At 36.2% G+C, this 20300-nt stretch overlaps 1 protein-coding gene and 1 non-coding gene across 2 annotated transcripts in view; both read right to left on the reverse strand.

Annotated features, from left to right (window-relative positions):
• EIF3A (eukaryotic translation initiation factor 3 subunit A) overlaps positions 1-20300 on the reverse strand; it is a 36862-nt gene that overhangs the window by 14040 nt on the left and 2522 nt on the right. Inside the window, exons 2-13 of the mRNA XM_026108162.2 lie at positions 18694-18884; positions 18364-18500; positions 13110-13273; positions 11622-11821; positions 10406-10614; positions 9249-9420; positions 8171-8275; positions 7274-7372; positions 6451-6567; positions 4942-5127; positions 1828-2175; positions 1158-1262 (exon numbers count right to left, since the gene is read on the reverse strand). Coding sequence (XP_025963947.1) covers positions 1158-1262; positions 1828-2175; positions 4942-5127; positions 6451-6567; positions 7274-7372; positions 8171-8275; positions 9249-9420; positions 10406-10614; positions 11622-11821; positions 13110-13273; positions 18364-18500; positions 18694-18884 — 2033 coding nt within the window. The remainder of the gene's footprint in view (positions 1-1157; positions 1263-1827; positions 2176-4941; positions 5128-6450; positions 6568-7273; positions 7373-8170; positions 8276-9248; positions 9421-10405; positions 10615-11621; positions 11822-13109; positions 13274-18363; positions 18501-18693; positions 18885-20300) is intronic.
• LOC112988002 (small nucleolar RNA SNORA19) lies at positions 6776-6908 on the reverse strand. Its single transcript, XR_003260430.1, has one exon. It is a non-coding gene; the product is annotated as a small nucleolar RNA SNORA19 (small nucleolar RNA).

A 20300-nucleotide genomic window follows, 5' to 3' on the forward strand; every position in this document is an offset into this window, starting at 1 on the left:
GCCAATGTATATCATTGATAAATCTTGTCAGCCTTCTCTCAACCTTCTAGTTCCACTGCTCTTTTTTGAGATAAAGACACTAGACCCACACACAACGCTTCAGATGCAGAAGAACCAAGATCTCATTGCTAACTGATAAGGTTAAGTTTGGAGTCCATCACTTTATACTTAAAGCTAAAGATTGGGGATGTTTTTCCCCACTTTTCCTATGTAAAATACTTTACATCTGTCTAAACTGAACATCATGCAAAGACTTTTTTACCCCATGGCTACTAAGTTTTCTTAAAAACTTTGTAGAAAGCTTAACCTTGTAGAAAGTTAATTATACCAATCAGATCACCCTTACTCATGTATTTGTTTTGACAGTTTTGAGGAACTCCAAGAGGAAGTTCTTTTACTGAAGCTGTGCTGATCATCCCAAGTAGATCATATTTACCCAGGTGTCTATTAATTCTATCTTTACTGTATTTTTTGCTAGCTTTTGCTACTTGCCCAGTATGAGCATCAGGCTAACAGGCTGGCAGCACCACAGATCTTCACTGGAACCTTTTTAAGTAACTGGCCTCACGCTTGTCATCTTCTAGCATCAAATCAGTTTAAGTGAGCTGAATTACCAACAGTATCATACAATCTCTGTTTCATTTTGAGTACACTTGGAAGTCCTTGGTGAGTATCACCTTGTCCTTGTCATATATTTCTATTTACTCTGGCAATCTGTTCTTTATACTTTTACGATCACCCAAGTTTCAGACATATCTTCTGCCACCAAGAAGGATTCTAGCAAAGGAAGTTCCTCTGTTTCAGGAGAACTAATGCAATTAATTTATTTAGCTTCTTTGTAACAGCCTCGCCTTCTCTGAAGATTTCATCTTCTCTAAACACTCCCAAAAAAACAAGTCTTCACAACTAAGACTCAGTTCACATACAGCTTAAGGGTCTAGTCTCAAACCAATCACATTAATTAGAATAGATCTGTGCACTGATGCTAGTAATTCAGTTAGCTTTTTATACATGTAATGCCTCTTTTTACATTCACAAGGGCAAAACAAACTGATAACATTTTCAATATCTACATAATATATGTCAATATAACCATTCACAACCATTAACTGTAAAGTTTTGTGTAGACATGTTTTTGTATTCTTACTACTTTGTACCTTTTTCTCCTGATTCTTCAGACGTTCCTGGAGTTCCTTCTTCTCTTTCTCCAGCTGTTCAACTTGCTTAGCCATAATAAAGTCAGGATCCAACTCCTCAAGATCCTACAACCAAGTGATCAATAAAAAATAAAGCAAACATTTTGTCACAATTGCTGTTTCCACTGTTCATTTAAGTTTCTCTGCAGTTCTCAACTTTTAAACTAATTTGCTTTAGAAACATTCTCAGTTTCTTTTATTCTCTTCTGGGTAACTTGTATTTTATTTTTAAAGCTCTCTGAAGAATTTATATCCCAATTTTTAATTACGACACAATCCAGACACCCACAAATGGGATCTGAATGTCTGTTTCGTATTTTAAATACTGTATAAGCAATAAGGAAAAAAGATAAAAAACCAAAACCACACATCTATGAGCCTCTTCTCAAAACAGCTGGACTTCATTCCTCCAGGTAAAACAGGTCCTACCCAAACTCAGTCACAAAGTTTACTCACATTGTTGAGCAAATTAAATATTTAAATGTCAAACTGGCAGTTTCGCTTTTGAGAGAGACTGTTTATAAAACCAGTTACAGTATAAAACTAGTAGAGAATGTGAAATTCAGGCAGCCTAGCACTGTAACAACAAAACATAAAAAGTAACTTAGTACTTCAATAACAAGTTATGTACCTCAATATCAATATCTTTAAATGCTTTGGCTCCCAGTTCAGTCTTCTTAATCTGCTCCAAGCGCTCACGAACAGTCTTCTTTTTGATTTGTTCATGCTCTTGCAGGATACGCTCCTTCTCCCGTTCCTTTGCTTCCTGGCGCAGTCTCTCTTCTTCAGCTTTTCGAACTTTTTGTAATTCTGCTTCACGTTGTTCCAGTTCTTCTTTTTCACGCTGAATGTTTAAACTTTCAAGGCGCTCTTTTCTTTCCTCTATAGTCTGACGACGTGCAAGAATACGTTGATGCTCCTTCCTTGAATTTTTTAAGAAGGCATTGACTGCCAGCTGATGCTGTTCTTCCTTCTCTTGCTGAATTGATATTAATGATAAGACAATGATATATGTGGCATCTCTTTAAAAAGGCACAAAGAATAGCAAATACTTCTCAAAGAAAACACAATTATTTTCATTCCCCAAACTTGACAACTGCATGAAAATACAACTGTAATTGCAAATCTAATCACTCGTCCAAGTGGCACACACGGCAGTCACCTGAACAGAAGCACATGTACACGGAGCTGAAAGTTGTCTGCAACAATGTTCTGCAACATAATTATCTTAGGTATGATACTTTCACACTCTGTCCAAAAACATGGCACATGCATATGTCTGAGATATTTAAGACTGCATCAGTGAAGGAGGGGGAACACAATGCTTATGTTGTTTGCCTCTGAATGTTTTGGCAAGCATAGCACTACCTGAGCCGTGTTTCACCAGGGCTCCCTTGTTTTTGATGGGTTTTTTGCTTGTTTTTGTACATAATAACAGAAGAGGAAAATATCCTTGACACAATGTGCTATCTGTGAGATAACAAAAGCACTGATTCAACAGCTTATGTATGAACACTACAAAAATCATTTAATTTATAAGTATTAGCTTGCATATAGAATATTCTTTAAGCATCCTCCCCACCATTCTCCTCCAGAATACCTACACAGTTCTTTGCAGAGATTCGTACTCTACACACGAAAAGGTGCAACTGTGCCAGCTCAGTGGGCTGCCCATTTTAATCAACTCCAGCAAGCAGCAAAGCATTGCAGCCCAGTCAATTCACTGCATTCAGTCATGCTACTCTTGAAATCTGAGCTAGGTCAGAGGTATTTTTAGTAACCTGCCACTTCTAGGACATTAAACAAAAACACTGAAACATCTGTAATTTGTTGCAGAACTGCAAGAACTTGAGGTAAATGAAGGTGCCAGAATGCCAGAAACACAAAAATAAAAAGCTTAAGAATTTAACAACTTTATAAATTATAACAAATTTGACACATATTTAGAATTTTTAAAGCACTTGAAAAGTTTTGATGTGAATAGGGAAGAAAAAAAAAAGGAAGATATCAACCTGGCATACAGCTTCTCTAACCACACACAGACCAAAATTAAACTTGTATCTACTCAGTATCTATTCCAATTTTACAAGCATAATTACTAGTGTTTGTATGTCTTCTTCAGCTAGTTGCACCTCTATGTCAAACAAGACTAAACCACAGTCCTGCATACAGATGTCCAATAAGAGATGCTTTTTCTTTCAAGCCAACAATGTCTAATGTCAATCAATAATAAATCTTTTGGGGGGAAAACCTGCATTTGAGCCTGAACACTACAGAATTAGTTCAGTTAATGTAATTAACCTAGCATTAGATAGCATGACACAATGCTACTTCTTGTGTTTGTTTTATGAATATCACTTAACGTTTCTAATAGGATAAAACATCTAACACCAACATGTTGCTAGAGGCCTTTTTTCCATAAGGAAAAATTCTTTGAGATAAATATAAATTTGCTATAAAAATCTTGTTTTCAAAGAAAAATATAAAACAAAAGGAAAAAATTACCACTGCTCTTTTAAGAAAAGGGAAGGTTAACTCGCCATAACCAAGGCACGCCAGAAATCCCAGACTGATTTATAGTTTGCTCCTATGGGGCTCCGGAGAACCTGAAATATGAGCTCATGAGTGAATCCCATCTTTAAAGCCAATAGCCCCAGCGAGAGAAATGGACAGATCAATTCTTCAGTTGTGGGAGCTTTCATTCATGTTTTTAGATTTCACCCTGAAGTTATATTCCAGGTGGTTTACAATAACGGTTTCTCCACAAAGAATAGAGAAAGCAAACTTTTGCATTTTCACAAATGCAAATAAAATTTTAAATGAATGCTACCTATGTAAATCCATAAATGGTAAGTCATTATTTGGTATAACCCGAATTTGACATATGCAGGACCGGAAATTTCAATTCAGGCCTCTCATGTACATTTTGAGATGGTTCTAGTTATGAGCGGACACTAACAAGCTGCGTGCATTTATGAATGTTTTGGTCTTCTTGACAAGCACCAATAGCTAACTACTGCCAGGTAGAGAAAGTAAAATGAAAAGATGCATCTAATCTGAGAAAAAGCATTCCTTAAAACAAACTTTGTTATAAATTATCGAGTTCTTATCTTATGTTTCTACTTAATCCAAAAGTATATAAATGCAGCTCATCATTACTGCCAAATTATATCAGAGATAGTTACCATAAAAAAGGAAAAAAGGAGCAATAAACTTCATAAAACAAACAAATGTACATAAGCACTAACCTCTACCTTCTCAAATCTTTGCAATGCCTTATTATATTAATTATTAGGTAGCTTGACTTCTTTTCTATGCCAAGGAAAGCTAAATGAAGTAACTTTAGTGTAATATTCAAGTATGATCTCACAACTTCAAAACAAGTTTATCTTGTTAATCCACAAAATCTAGATCTATTACAAGAGCTGAATATATAGCAGATGAAGAAGAATGCTCTGTCATTAGTAAATACATTAATGTTACACCACATTTGTATAATTGATTGTTGAGGTGTTAATATATTTCTTCCGAAGGGAGTAGACAACAGTAACAATACTGATTTCCACTGCACTGAAAGCAAATTACTTGAATGAACAGTTGCTCAGACAAGCAAAAGCTAACCAAACACTAAAGGACAACAGATGTACACCACACAGTGTACTTTAGGGAACATAAGAATTTGTCAACAATTTCAGAAGATTTAAAAAAACAAACAAACAAACAAAAAAAACCAACACCCACTTACCAGTAAGTGAGGAGGTTTAATGACTGCAAGAGCCTTAGCCAGAGCTGAGGACATAGCAGTCAACTGATTTCTAATTTGCTCAGAAGGCATGCTTTGTAGCTGAGGGCCTAGTGGAGCATCTTCTCTAGTGCTGTAATTCAAATCTGAACCAAAGCTCAGTGTTCGAGAAGTATGATCAAGGCGAACCTTTGCAAAATGAAAAGGGAAAAAATGGGTTACATTTTAAGTTATTACTCTTAAATAATTTCTCTGTTGCTCTGCCAATGACCAGTATCAGTCAACTAGAGTGTTCTCTCAACTGTTCCCCATTTGTAAGTACTCACTGAGTAGTAAAACAAAACAAAATTCTCTCCTTCCTTCTCTCGTATGCAAGATTAGCATACATAATTGTTTTAACTGCTGTGTCAAAACAGTGTTGTTTTGAGGGTGGTTTTTATAATTGCTTGAAACCAGAAGTCAGTTTTCAGTTATGAAAGTACATGCATCGAGGAGTTTTACCAGTTCAACCCCAAATCAGCCTTAAAACAAGCTAAAAGTGGTGCAACTAGAATGTGTACACCAGCTCTAAGCAGGAATTACGTCCAAAAAAGCTCTTAACTATAGTAGACTAGAGATGACAAAATAACAGAAGAAAAATAGCACTGTGAATAAACAGTCTTTAATCTCCACAGAAGAAAAGGGTTCATAAAAAGAAATATACATATCACTGAAAAGACTGAGCTTTCAATAATTCTATGAAATGAACATTGCAGGATGAAACCGTCTTGCCCTCTTCCTCCACAGTAGCAATACATGAAACAACAATCCTGCCCCTAATGCCGCCAATTTCAACAGGTCTAAAGTATTAGCTGAAGCTGTGCTAACCTAAATGAATTAGCTCAGCTTTATGTAAAAAGTAAATGGATAATTATTAAGCAATCTGAACTAAAAGTTATGTTATGTCATCAGTACCTTAAACATTTCATTACAGGTTACCACTCATTCAATGCAGATAGCTTTAGCCATAATGGTATCTTCAATAGCAGCTGAAAAGTCTCAGTCATTGGTGTTTTATTTCAGTTATTTGGTTAGACAGAAAAAACATCCGGGACTGCTAGCCCTTCAGTCTTGCACAACTAATCTAATTCTGCATAGCAAGACATTCACATTCAAACATTCCTATCTGTTCGACTTGCTTCAGCACTTTCTGGACTAAATGACTAGAGCCCACAAGACAAGTTTCATTTCAACTTCTACTCTGCACTTACACTACACTTATATGTAATCACTGTGCTTATATTCATATTGCACTTACATTAATTGTTGTTCACCTAAATCAGAAAACCACACCAGATTTAAGAACTAGGAGTTAATTACATGCATTGCAACGTGCATCTTTTTATTCTAGTTTATCTCCTCCTTCTTCAGAACCAGTTATCTTTCCTGGGTTCAATGTCAAACCAGTTAAGTTTTCGTCCAAAGTAAGAAAATTCACGCACCATTTCACAGAAGTCTTTTTAAAGTGCTTACTTGTAAGTCACAATGTCTGGCTGCATCTACAATAGCACGTTCCAACTGGAAGGCATCAACAAAAGGAACCAGGTTAGCCAGACGAGAAAATTCAATGCTTTGATAAATCTGGGCCACCTGTGTGTGAAAAGGAGTGTTAGGTATTTTTCCGCTCATTAGAAAGAGATCAGAAATATAAGTTGTTAAAGGCACTATAAAGCTAATTTGCTAAACTGTCAATAAATGATGCGTACATATTAATAAAGCTACAAATACTCCTTCAGCATTTTATTTCTGTATTGTGGTCAAATTTATCCTAAGATTAAATATTATTCCTGAATGGGTTCTTTGTATGAAGGAGACTGGCAGCAATAACTACACACAGCTATGCTGCTAATTAGCCTTCAACTATTTCTTTAGCACATCAGAAATAACACTGCTCATCACTTGTAACAAAAGCAGGTCAATGAAATGTGCATTTTGTAAGACGGCTAACAACAAAAAAAACCTCAAAAAAATCCCACCCAAAACTTACTCCAAATAAAGTCTTAAGAAACAATGAACTACCTTAAACAAGACTTCACAGACCTATATTGAGAAAAGATCTGAGCAAAAGAATATACTACTATATGCAACCACTATTAAGTGTAGTTGCTATGCCTGTACCTTCACAATGTAGAAACCTGAGGGTATAAAATACACACTGGAAAAAAATATTTCAAAGTCAGAATGGTCTTCTATTTGATGGAAAAATTTACTTCAACATCAGTTTCCAGCTCAGGATTTTTCCAAAGCATTCTCTAACTTACATATACTTATGAACGTACATCTTCCTTTTTCATACCTGCTGCAGAAGTCGAAGAATGGTATTGTTTTGCAGGTGAGGAACATAGAGTTGCAGTTCAGGCTCCTTTTCAGCTTGATCTTTCACCCAGTTCAGAACCTATCACAATTCTTAAAAGTTACTCTATCTGCATGAATCTTAGAAAACTTCAACTTTTAAGCAGGAAACATGGTTCTTGCATGCTTCTGTTTTACAAGTCATGAAACAACAGCACTTCTCTCCAGATGCTAGGTTATTTTACTGAGGTAAATCTTTTGATTGGAAAACTTACTTATAATGGATAGCTAACGTATTTTGTACAAAGGTGACTGACAACACTGGCAACAGTAACCATACTGCTAATTTACCTTCAAGTTCTCAGCCTCTCAAACGTATTTGTTTCCACAAAGGAGAAGAGTATGATGTGGTTGATCAATTGCAGAATATACAATTAACATAATCAACAATATCTCACATTATTTTACCTCCAAGACTCTACATTTCAATAGTATAATCAGACTACGATTGATTTTTCCATTTCTCACACAATTTATTCACCAACAAAAAAATTTTCTCATTCCTACATCATTAAACAAAATTCAACTCCTTCTCTTTTCCACCCACAATAACTTCCGAGAAGTTCCCAAAACTCTTCATCTTTATGGATGCCCTCCACATAGTACCTCAGAGACCTAGATAAACTTTTATTTCATTTTAATAATCTGGTGTGCTATCTATATCGTCTGTTACGTATGTGTACTTGTAAAGGAATTTGGCCAAAAAAAGGCCACTATTAAGAATTGGGGGGGGGGGGGGGGGGGCCCACGGACAACTAGCTGGCATTTACACCATCAAGTATGCAAATAGTACACTAGTAGTCCAGACCAATGATTATATATGAAGAGCTACAAAACTTACCTTGCTGACACGACTACACAACTTTAGTGGGTGAAAGTCTACTTCAAGCCAATTGTAAAGCTCTTTCACTTCTGGAACAACATACTGCACTACATTGAACCTTACCTACAGTAAAAAAAAAAAAAAAAAAAAAAAAAAAAAAAAAAAAAACACCCAAAGAGCTCAAAATAAATATAGCATTAACAAATAACTACGCTTTAAGAATTTTATATTCAAGAAGCTAAATAGGCACCACATGTACCTTTTGATACAAGACACTTTTTTTGTTAAAATACAAAACATTCTTAATTACACTGGCAATTACTACACTACACCATTTAACTGTTTCCATTTAGAAATGGAAAAGTAGACAAAAACACACAAAGAAGAAAATATTTAGACTAGCATACCATCCTCAATTTATTACACATTTCTAAAATGCAAATGAAAACCTACTACCCATACACGTAGGCCTACATCTGAACTAAAACAAATATCTCAGTTCACAAGTAAACTTCTAAACTTTTAAACTATTTTTAAGACAAACTGGAGAACTGCAAGAAGGCCAATTAACACAAACTATAAAATGAACTACAGATGTAAGTTTTAGGCATGCATGCATCTGGAAGGGTCTGAAGACAGCTACATCTAGCATTCCTTCGAGTTAAGCAAAAGGAATTTTTCATAACTACTTAAGTCCTTACTGTCTGATATTTGATATCTGACCTATTCTTATCGAAAAGACATTTAAAACTGAAAAAAAGAGAAAAAAAATTTGTGTTCAATTAATTACACCTCCCCTTAGTGTAGGAAAAAACAAAGTTCTAGCTGAAAACTTTTTCCAGAGCCCCTCTAAAAGTGTCAAAACAAGACATCTGTTTTTTGGTTAATATGATGGACAATACTGAACATTAACCTTTACTTCACACAAAGATTCAGGCCTCCTTTTATTGCTGCTCTCATCAAACAGTCCTTCTCATGGATCTGAAATTTTAACACTATAACTGATATAACCGATGCCTCATACCTAAGCGCAGTGCTTCTGGAAGGAAAACAGATTCGGTGTTCAAAAGCTTCTCATCCAAGCATCACTACCTACCATATCATTAATAAGACTGCCACGTGTAGGTGGGGCCTGAAGACCCAACAGGGTTGCCAGACGCCGCTGTTTTTCAACAATAATGCCATCCATATCCAGAAGGCGAGCAATATCAGTTCGCTCAGGAGTTATAGGAATCGACAGAGTGGCCAAAAGGACTCGAGTGGACATCCTGTTGACAAAGTAAAATCACAAAAGATGAAATAAATAAGGACAGTAATTACTTCTTTTTCATATACACACCAATTATAGAATAGGGAACAAGTAGCACTGATGATGAAAAACTGTGTAAAAATACCAGCAATAACAGAAAAGATGGCATCTGTGCAATAAGAGTATAGCGTGCAGTGTTCCTCAGTACTCAGAGATTTTGATAACATGTTTTTATTAAACTGTGTGTACGCATGTGTACGCATGTGTACGTATATATGTAGAATAAGAAATCTAAGATGCCTCTGGATATATATCAAGATATTATGAAATAATTAAAATAACAGAAAGCAGAGACTTTTCAGACTTATTTTAACTGCAAATCCATAAAAATCCTTTTGATTACATCAATTTTTAAACATTACTGAAAAAGTTGGATGTATTTTTGATGTTACAGCGCAAATGACATCAAAATTTAAATTTTGATGTTAGCGCACGGATGAACAGGAATTTAAGAAGTTCCACGGAATATTTCTTCCCACCAGATCCTGACTCTACAAAGGCCAGTAAATGAACTTCAGAGGTTAATGCAGTCAATGATCCTGCATGCCTGAAAAGCCTTGCCAATATCATACTTATCACCAAAAAAATGAAGTCCATTTGTCTTAAGAACTTACAGATTCCTGTATATATTATCTTTCAGGAAAAGTTTATACCAGCCATATTGCAAAGGAAACAAAACACAGATACTTATTAACTTGCTTCGATTCCCAGACAGTGAGAGAAAAGGAAGTTTAACTCAGGTGATCCTGACGTTTACTTACACTGTAGCTTTGTAAAATCTTGCTCTAGTTTTCCTTTAGGGACAATCAGTACTGGCCACTGTAAGCAAAGCTGCTCATACCCAAGCATATGCCATCCATTTCTTCTGGGGTACAATTTAATTTATTTTTGAACTTAAGAGGTTAAAAATAGAACCTATGATCACGTTAACTATCTTTCCCCACCTCTGCATCTCCTCTTGTGTGAGATTCTTCCGCATTTCTCTTGATAAGTGATAAAGTCGGTGAAGTGTGGATGCATGAAAAAGAGCATTTCCTGATTTCCAGAAAACAGTTGAAACTTTGTGATAATAATTTGCCATCAGCTGTGGTTTGGGTGGTTTCTTCGACAGTGCAAATAGCCCATGAATATCCTCCACTGCTTTGAAAGCTTCCTAAAGAAAGAAACAAATAAACTACTTCAAAGAAGTTATTTGCAACTGCCAAAAAAGTGAAAAATATGCATTCTCTGAAGGCTTTTATAAGACTATAATACATAATTACCTCTGAAAGCTGTGAACTTCAGCTTTGCCAGCTACACAAAATCAAATATTTCCTATCTAATAAAGAAATTATTTGCATATACTGCAAATCCATTAACTCCATCTGCTACAATTTGTTAAAGTTTATTCAATTTGGATGATTTTCTGAAAATTGTTTTTTTCAGATTTTTAAGCTAAAAACCAAGAAAACTCTCAGAATATCAGAAATTTTCAGACCAACTCTGCTATTTGCTCTTTTCATCATTTTCCATATAAAGCATGTTTGTGACCAAAAATTGGTATAGTTTCCCTAAAAATACATACAATCATCTTAGAAATGCCTTACATGTAATTCCTTAAACATCTAGAAAGAAAATAATGCAACAGAGAAAGTTCTCCAGATTCACAAAAACAAGAAAATCATGTCTTTGGATTTTTAACTAATTTGACATTAGAAAGGTTCCAGAAGGAAAGCACATCTTGGAAAAGTTTCCTTTGGTAGTGCTCTCACTGGGTAGACACTAGCATACTTCAACCAGCAGTGCTTGGGCTCCAGCCTAACATACTTTAGCGTTTACCAGCTACTTCCCAGGGACCTAGTTCATGGGAATGCAAAATGTCAGAAGAGACAACATCATAGTCAACTTTCATAGCTTGAACAGACTTCAACCAACCACTTCACTATTAAATACTACCAGCAGAGGCCTTCTTTGAAATGTTATGTGAAAACAGCAATTCCAGGAACCTCAGACTTTAAATATTTGATGTGCATGTAGTATCACAGTTGAGATATATAAACTTTATTCTTCAGCTATTATCCTGACTTTATCATGGAGTATTATAGCATGAAACATGACCTGAGTGAACAGATTCTGAAGAGCTGAAGATTACACTGTGATTACAGGAGCCCTGCTGCATACCTGCCACAGTTCCATGCTAATAGCACTGTCAAGCTGCACAAGCCTGGTCTCCAAGTGCATTGACTGACTATCGGGATTGTTGAGGTTGATTGCCGTGCTTTGGTTATGATGACGCTGGATCTGCCCCAAATGCATTCTCAGGTTATCACAGAGTTTACGGAACTCAGCCTTACGCGTGTACTGCAGGCAGAACTTAAAAGCTGCAAAAATGAATGATCTAAATTAGAAATGTTAACCGATGTTGATTTCACTGTAATCCTAAACGGCATTCAAATTTGAAAATTAATATGGTTGAAGAATCTTAATTTATAGTCCAAAGACACATAAAACAAGACATAATCTAACTCTCATGTATAATTAGTAAGTGACAATGCAGAGCACTACCATCTTGACCTCAAAAAATTGAGATGTTTCTACATAATTAAGACCAAGGTACAGATACTTTGCATCTCTTTAAAATACTCTAATTTAAGCAGTGTTTCTTGTTTTTATTTTGAACTTAGTGCAAATAAAATTCTGTGGCTGGCAGAAATTCAGACTTTGGCTCTGTAAAATGTGGGGAAAAAAATCTCAAGCCACTTAAATATGGTAAGCTAAATGAAACTTTCAAAAGAATGGAGATGACATAGAAAAAAAAATTTGTCTTTGATCCCATAATTTCTTTGTCAAAAATGTGCTCCCACTGGGCCAGTGCCACTCTATAAATTCTAAAGTTTCTCAACCAGTAACTGGTAAAAAGAGAAACTCTTGACATCGTAGCACAGAGACTTAAACATAACAAGGCACCTAGAACTCATCTGACTGCCACCTTTCCTAAAGTACTTGCACAGTCTGAGTCCAGTTAAAAATATAACAGCTTCTTTTTCAAAAATACAGAGCTCTAAGTATTACACATGAAGAAATTTTTTTCCACTCATCTCTTATCCTAAAACAAACAAACAAACAAAAAAGAGAAGCACCTGTTCTTATTAATTCAATATTTGCAGAATAATGCCAGGAAGAATCAGACTAGGCCATTTCCTATCACCTTTCAAATAATATCTTCCTAGGTTAATTCTGTGTCAAAATGTATAGCTTATGGTAATTTTAGAGTACCCTTTTATGTATGCTAGTTCTTGAATTTAGTTGATACAGCATACATCAATGGAAAGCACATGTGCCATTCCAGATAACAAAGCAAAAACAAGACTAATTTTGATCAGTAACAGAAAATAGCAGCACTACTAATTCTTAGTGTCAGTATAGCCAGGAATAAATAACTTTTTCCTTGAATGTTTTGTTACAAGAAAAGATTGAGAACCCCACTAATTTTAAGAAACCTCTGTAATTTTAATACTACTATGTACATACATACGTTTAAGAAATTAACATATTTTCAACTCTGAGGCAATATCCAAATAAAAATAACTTGTAATTTTGTAGTTTTACAATATGTAACATTGGAGCCCTAAATCTCATTATACTTTTGTTCCCATCTTTTCAACTCACCTTGCTGTGCAATATCATGGTACAGACGTTCCACTCTAGAATTATTTCGGAGAAGATCCAAACATTGTCTATACGATTCCCACAGAAATTTAACCCAAGGTGTCAAAAGCAGTCGGTCAGTACGATCCTGAGTGTCTTCCCCACTTACAGCACTCAAAAGAACACTACAATCAAGAGGGGTGGGGGGATTGAAAAAAAGACGTATTTTATTCCCCAGAATTCCAGTTTTTCTGGATCTAAGGTGAGACCAGAGGAATCTGAATGTCTATTAAGAAATCTATTGCTTATTTTCAAATGGGTCCCTCAGACTTTTCCTTCAAAGAATGCAGATATCTTTGCTTGTTTGCTAAGCTTCAAACTTAGGCCCCTGCATACATGACTGACACACGTATGCTCCAGAGATAACAAAGGCCTCAGGGGTTTGTGTGTCCTTCACATGAGTAAGCCAAAGGAAACTAATTCTGGGATTCTCACCTTCCCTCTTCTATCAGGCAGCAGCTGACTGTGCTTCTGTTAAGAGTCAAATATCATTACCTACTCAGATACTTTCCTGCTTGCTTAAAGTTCCTTCTTCAGTCACCCGCAGTGCTACCAGCGGGAGCTCACTTGAACTTGTTGACACATGACACAGCGGAAATCAGATATTCCATTGCCTTATGATTTGCATTTCCTCAAAAAAAAAAAAAGACCCCTGTACTATCACACATAAACAGTTCAACACACCCTCTACCTTTTATTTGTAACCTTAACTGAGTTCACCTTTTTCTGTTTTTAATTTTGTCAGCAAGCGAACTGCAGGCCAGTCGAGGATAACTTTACACCCCAGTACTATTCTAACAAAGTTCAAGTGTGACTTTACCTACCTACACACTTTGGCAGAAGTATCACTTTGCCTGCTTAACTACCCATCCTGTGATACTTAACAGGATCATATATAACTAAGCGTACCTTAGTATAAATTATGCTGAACGTCAATTTCTCTCACTGCTCAACTAACAAAAATCCCTGCAGCCATCACCTCAATGTATTATTTTTCCTAAATGCTTAGACACTGGTAACAAGAACACATTCATGTTAGAAGTGTGAAATCCTTTTAAAATTCTGACATGAAGATGGACTGCTAAAGATGTCAGAAGTAAGATCTGACAATTCTGCTTTTAGTGGCCCCTCATTCTACATTCCATTGCTCACAAAAAATAAAGGACTAGAAGGGATTCCTAAGACGAATTCACTGCTATCGCCAACATTATTCCTTACACTATGTAGCCCTGTATCTCCCCGCTCCTACCAGTGGTAAACTTGCAGAAGCATCCTACCTTCTCTCAGCTTTCATTTTTAAAATCCTTTTTGGACTCAGCTTCTAATATAAACTCTCAATTCTTGCAACTCTCCAACTACCTTTTTCTACATTGCTTCCAGTTCTAATTTAACTTTCTTGAGCGTTAGTATTACGTGCAATTCTAAAGACGGAATTTCACCAGTGCCTTCCCCCAACAAATCAAGCAGAAAATCCAGAGAAAAAGAGTAACAAGAAGTCTAGAAAAGATGAGCTAAGAAATACTGAAAACTCAGACTGTTCAGGTGAAGAAGCGTGACTGAGACATTGTTTAGTCCTCAGATACGTAAGAGAGCAACAAGGAAAGGAAGAGTCAGTCAGTCTGTCTTCAATGTCTAGGTATTGATGGGACTCCTCTGTAACAAAGAATATTTCAATTAGACATTGGGAATAACTTTCTATTGTTAAGGATAATATCAAAATATAGATCGGCAAGGGAGGTTGAGGAACTGCTATTATTGGAGGATTTAAAGAGCAGGTTAGACAAGCATCTGTCAAAAAGACTTAAATTGCAATTTATCATGACTCAGCGTAGATGGAAAGATTCAATAGCCTCCTCAGGTCCTTTTTTTATGATTAGTTTTTTTAGATCTTGGTCTCCACCAGAGTACAGCACCTGAAACACGTTAGTACTGAAACTGCTTTTTCATTGACGCATGGCTTTGTCATCCTGAAACTACCCCTAAAGACAGGATTGTAACCTTTTCATTTCTTGCAACCAATGAGCACCCAGCTTATACAGGACAGCCTTGCAGTTAACATCTAATCCATGGCCTTCTACTCCCTATCTTCGTGAATTTTATCTGACTGCTACAACTCCATTCCTCATGGTCACCTACACAAGACAAAAACATCCTCCACATTGACAGTTTCTTCCAATTTTGTATCTTCAGTAAACTTCTCTAGTTTCTATGTCAGAATTTTCCTTGAAAGAATTCACAGTAACACCCCTCCTGCTTCATCTCTCCTTTCATCACTGCATGTTGCCAGTCTCTCATTAGGCAACATCTTAGTCACCTTCCAAACTCAATTGAAAACATCTCTTCTGGCATGGCTTTATTTTTTTCTCAGGTTAGATCTCTGTCATTTTTTGGATCTAAAAAAATCCATTAACAAATTAATCTGATGGCATCTACCCTTTGGCAAACTTGTGCTGATTTTTCCCCCAATTTTTAACTCCATGTACTACTTCCTTCAAAAGTCATTCTAAAGACCTAAAAGTTGCTACGACCAAGGTAACAGATCAGCAGCTGTTCAGGCCACTACTCATGCTTACATATGGACGATGAGAAAAATGGACTCTGTACTCAGATAGATATCTGCAACATCTTTAGTAGAATCATTTCACACTGTACGTGAAATTTCAGCTGCTAGTATTTTCAAAACTCTAGGGTAGAAATTAGCCTTCCACCCAACACGAAGAGAAAGCTGACCTTTCCCTCCACCTCAGACAGGGTATTTCCTTGGTCCCTCAGACTATCTTCCTTTTATTCCAGCATCAATATTCTTACAAAAAACAGATGCAAAGTATTACTTCAATTTTCAGATCACACCTAGCATGGCTAATCCCAAACCACTTCCTTAGAGAATTTTAGCACTGTTTTTCCTAGAATTCTCCACTTATGGCTGAAGAGCCTTTTGTTATGTCTTTTAGTATCTTCTGCAAGGTTTATTTTGGTTTGACTTAATTTTTTTTAATTTATTCCCTACACTTCTTGATTTCTTAAGGATATGGACAGATATCTTCTTCCAAACTCAGCTGGAAAGACTGAAAACATTACTTGCTCCCCATTTGTCACCTCTTCTCTGCAGATGGCACCACATACATAGCTCTATCAGAGTTAATGTGAACATTCCCTAAATCAACAGATTCATCTGAAGAACATAAATACGCACTTCGAGCTGACCTCACTTTGCCTGAAGCCAATTAGGAAGGTCTCCCACAAACCATTCTGAAAACAGAAGCAGAGCAGAAGAAACCAGCAACTGCAGAGTGGTTACACCATAACCTGGCACTGCTTGCTTAAGCCATATGCTAAGTGAAGGTCAATACAATAAGGTAGATGTATTTACTGATCAGCCCTCTTTTCCATTCTTCCTAAATTCTTCCGTTTCCCCTCTTTAGATGATTTTCCATCCAATTAACCATTACACTCAGAACTCACTTTTTACGCCCTTCCTTCTATTATCTCCTCAATTACCTAAGCAAGTGTAAAATAACATTAGCTTTTGTTTATATATGCACAATTCGGTGAAAAAGTCTGAAGGTTATCATGGTCAGGAATGAATTTGGCCTGAATATAATTAATAGTGTTTGTTCACCAATTGATAATGAACAGTTTACAGTAGTTAATTCTCCAGCACATTACAAGTATTTTTGTGTAGATTCAAGCAGAACCTAGGAAGCTAAGACCTGGTTCTGAGAACAGTTTTTACTGCACCTATTTTTTATTTTCTTTACTATAGTGGTTTTGATTCACTGATCTGATTTTTGTTCAGTTCAGGCTACCCCTTCCGTTCTTCTTCTCTCCCTTCCCCCCGACCCCCAACATCACTAGTATTTCAGTCAATCTCTTCAACCTTATTCTCAGTTTTCTGAATGGCCAATACTCCAATTGCAACTGCTATTCTACCACATTTTTATTACTCTTATACTTTCATCCTGTAAATTCACATTTCCTTTCTTCTGCTGTCTATCCTTCTACCTATGGATATTCATTTTATCCATTTCTGGATCTGGTGCTTTGACCAATCTTCAGATCCACTTAGAAAGATGCCTCCATCCATATAACCAACTCTAAGAAGAGGCTGATCAGATAACTCTTAGTCTTCCTTATGAGTATGGATCCTTCCTGCTCTTACATATCCTTCATCAGTACTCCTTGCACACTGACCCCTGACTCTGTCCACCACCTTCTCCTTTCTTCTGGGGTACAGAGGCTCCTCTGTTTCTTTCCCATTCACCTTCTCACTTTGCTACTTTCTTTAATTTTCTGTGAAGCAAACCTGTTTCTCAGCTCTGTCTCTCCTCCATTAGCTAGTCTCTTCTGTCTTGTTCCAGCAGTCACACATTTCTATGGGTCACCCTCCTCGTACAGTGGTTCATCTTTCAGCCTAGCATGTAAAGCTGAAATTACACGCAGTCTCTCTCTTCCATCATATCCTTATGCACAGTCATTTCCAGCTGCATTTCTAGTCCTCAAGTCTTCAGTGTGCTCTATCAGAAAACATTTTGTATCCACACAGCTCTTACTAGGTACCCTTTCAAGTATAACATCCAGTCTGCAGTTTCTCTATCCAGCTACTTCTGACTTGTCAATATTGTGAATCTTCTCCTCCACTCCCTTAGTCACTGTTTTCATTTGCATTCTTTACTTCATTCCTACCTTTAAAAAAAGAGGTGTGGGAGAAGAAAAAACAACACCCCAAAACTATTTCTACAAACGCCCTAGCTGTCTGCTAGTTCCACTGGGGTCTCTGCTCTCTAATACATTAAGGCATTTAAAAAACCATAACTATACTATCTACAATACAACTATGTTAGAAAACAAGGATAGTAAAAAAAATTAAAAATTAAAAATTTAGAAAATGTGATATGCCATTTATATAATAAATTAGCTCTCCTGGCATTGCTGATTTAACTGCACCACACAGCTCTCATAAATCAGTGCAAAATCCATAGTTCAAGAATTGTAAGTTTGGAAATCATTTTAAGGCATCCTATTCAAAAGAACCAAGTTAAGTCTCAACTGGAGAATGTTACAATGCCATTTTTGTTGTCTCACGATATATTCATACCCTAAAGGTATTCAAAAACATCCACTGGAAATCTGGAAATCCTTGTGCCAGTGCTCTACAAACAGAAAAATACAAATATTTTGCTGTGAAGAGCTTACATTTTAAAGAAAGGCCTCCTACCTTTCTGGAGTTTGAATGTTATCTAAGTCTTCTATATCTAGTACCATCTGCTGTGATTCTTCCTTAGCTGCTTCTGTTTTTTCTTCAGCTAATTTTAAATAGGCTCGAACAACATCCTCTAAAGATTTGATGTTCACCTACAACAAAGGCAGAACATTTAAGATACTTGCTGTCTATTGCGGGGGGAACTATTTAAAATGTAAATTCTATAAAAACAGGAACATCTAAAAAGCAGATTTATTCTAACTCAAGGTTAGTCAGTTATTTTTTAGGTCATATCAGCTGACATATACCATGATGCAAATAATAAATAAATTTCAAAAGCCATACCTGCTGACAAATATTCTTGTACTGGTACAGTCCTTCTTTTGCCAGATGACTCTTGCGGAGATCCACACAGAGCTCTAGGTACTTCAGCATAATCGGCTCGTGAATCTTTTGCCATGTTCGGTGTTTTTTACTTTTCATAACATCATAGAGAACATCAAGGGCGGGCTGCTTTTTGCCAACCTCAAGGAATTCTGAAAGCAAAGTCTAATTAATAGAAGAGTTGCAAACCAAAAGATTTGTGATTTTAATGCTTAATATTGTACGCTTTTAGAATTTAAACAACTCTAACCAAAGTCCATTGATGGTTTGATTTAGCTGGCCATACCAAAAATGTTGGCAGATATAACTGTGGTAGCAGTTTTTCCATTACGTAACTGGAAACAACTGCAAACCCCTCCATTAACGTAAGAATTTCAAGTAGATCATCAAGAAGGACAAAGAATACACACCATGAGCCTTGTAATACAGTGCCTATTAATGTCATTCAGCAAGGTCCAAACTATGGCAGTGAGTTTGGCTTAAGTCCTGCCCTCAAGCCTTCACTCTTACTATCTGATAATAAATTAAAAAAACACTCTAAAAAGTTGTTTTGGATTTTATTTTTTATTAATTTTTTATTAATTTATTAATTCAGACTGGTTTAGTGATTCAGTTTATAGAACAGCTAAACTAATAAGTTTTTTCAGCCTAAACAAAGAGGCAGGAACTTTTTACACTGTCCTTGCTGCTGAAATCACCATCCTTTTGACAGCCCTAAGCAGTTGCTGTTATTAGCAGAATCCAGGAGCAAATATTGAAGCAGCACAGTCATCTACCAACACGCATACAGGCCCCACACAAGGGACATTCTTAATTACACAAAGGCAAAACAAGAGAATGCTGAGAACAGAAAGCAAGAAGAATTAAAAAAAAGAAAGGGGGAAAGAGGATGAGAGAATTAAAAAAAAAAGGAAATAAAGATCAGAATATAACTAAGAGGAAACATATTCTCAAAGGAAGAGGTATGGAGTATTTTCCATGAAGTACTTTTGAAATGGCTACATTCCTGAAGAAAGAATGTCAGAATGGATTAAAGAGGGAAAGTAAGGGCCTGTTCACAGTGCTCACGCATACAAACAGAGCTTCAAAAAGAGGGAGCTTGCTGTGCACTCATCATCCATGTTTCAAAAAAAATAAAAATAAAAAATATAATCGGAGTTCTAGGATTTGGAATGTTAGAACTGAAGCTAAACTTGGCTGAAAGTTATAGTCCAAAAACAGCAGTAGTATTTTAATTATGAACCATAATACCACATATTCAGCGATTAATTTAAATAATGAGCTTGCATAGGATGAGCTTGTTCCTTTATAGATGAAGTTTAGGGTTACATTTAAAGATAAATAAGGTTACAATGTGACAGTGTTCAGCAGTTTTTTTAATTACTCACCAAGAGAGTTTTAATAAAGCTATACTCCATCTTATAATTTAGGCTGTTATTCTATCTCAGGGCTGCTTAGGAAGCAATTACTGCTCAGCTTTACAATCTTTTATTTATGAAAATAAACCTGAAGAGCAAGTTGAATTCTTGCAACAATGCTAGGCTGCTCCAACCATGACTCTCAGTGGT

Source organism: Dromaius novaehollandiae, chromosome 6 (assembly GCF_036370855.1).
Source record: "Dromaius novaehollandiae isolate bDroNov1 chromosome 6, bDroNov1.hap1, whole genome shotgun sequence".
In the NCBI taxonomy this organism is placed as follows: Eukaryota; Metazoa; Chordata; class Aves; order Casuariiformes; family Dromaiidae; genus Dromaius; species Dromaius novaehollandiae.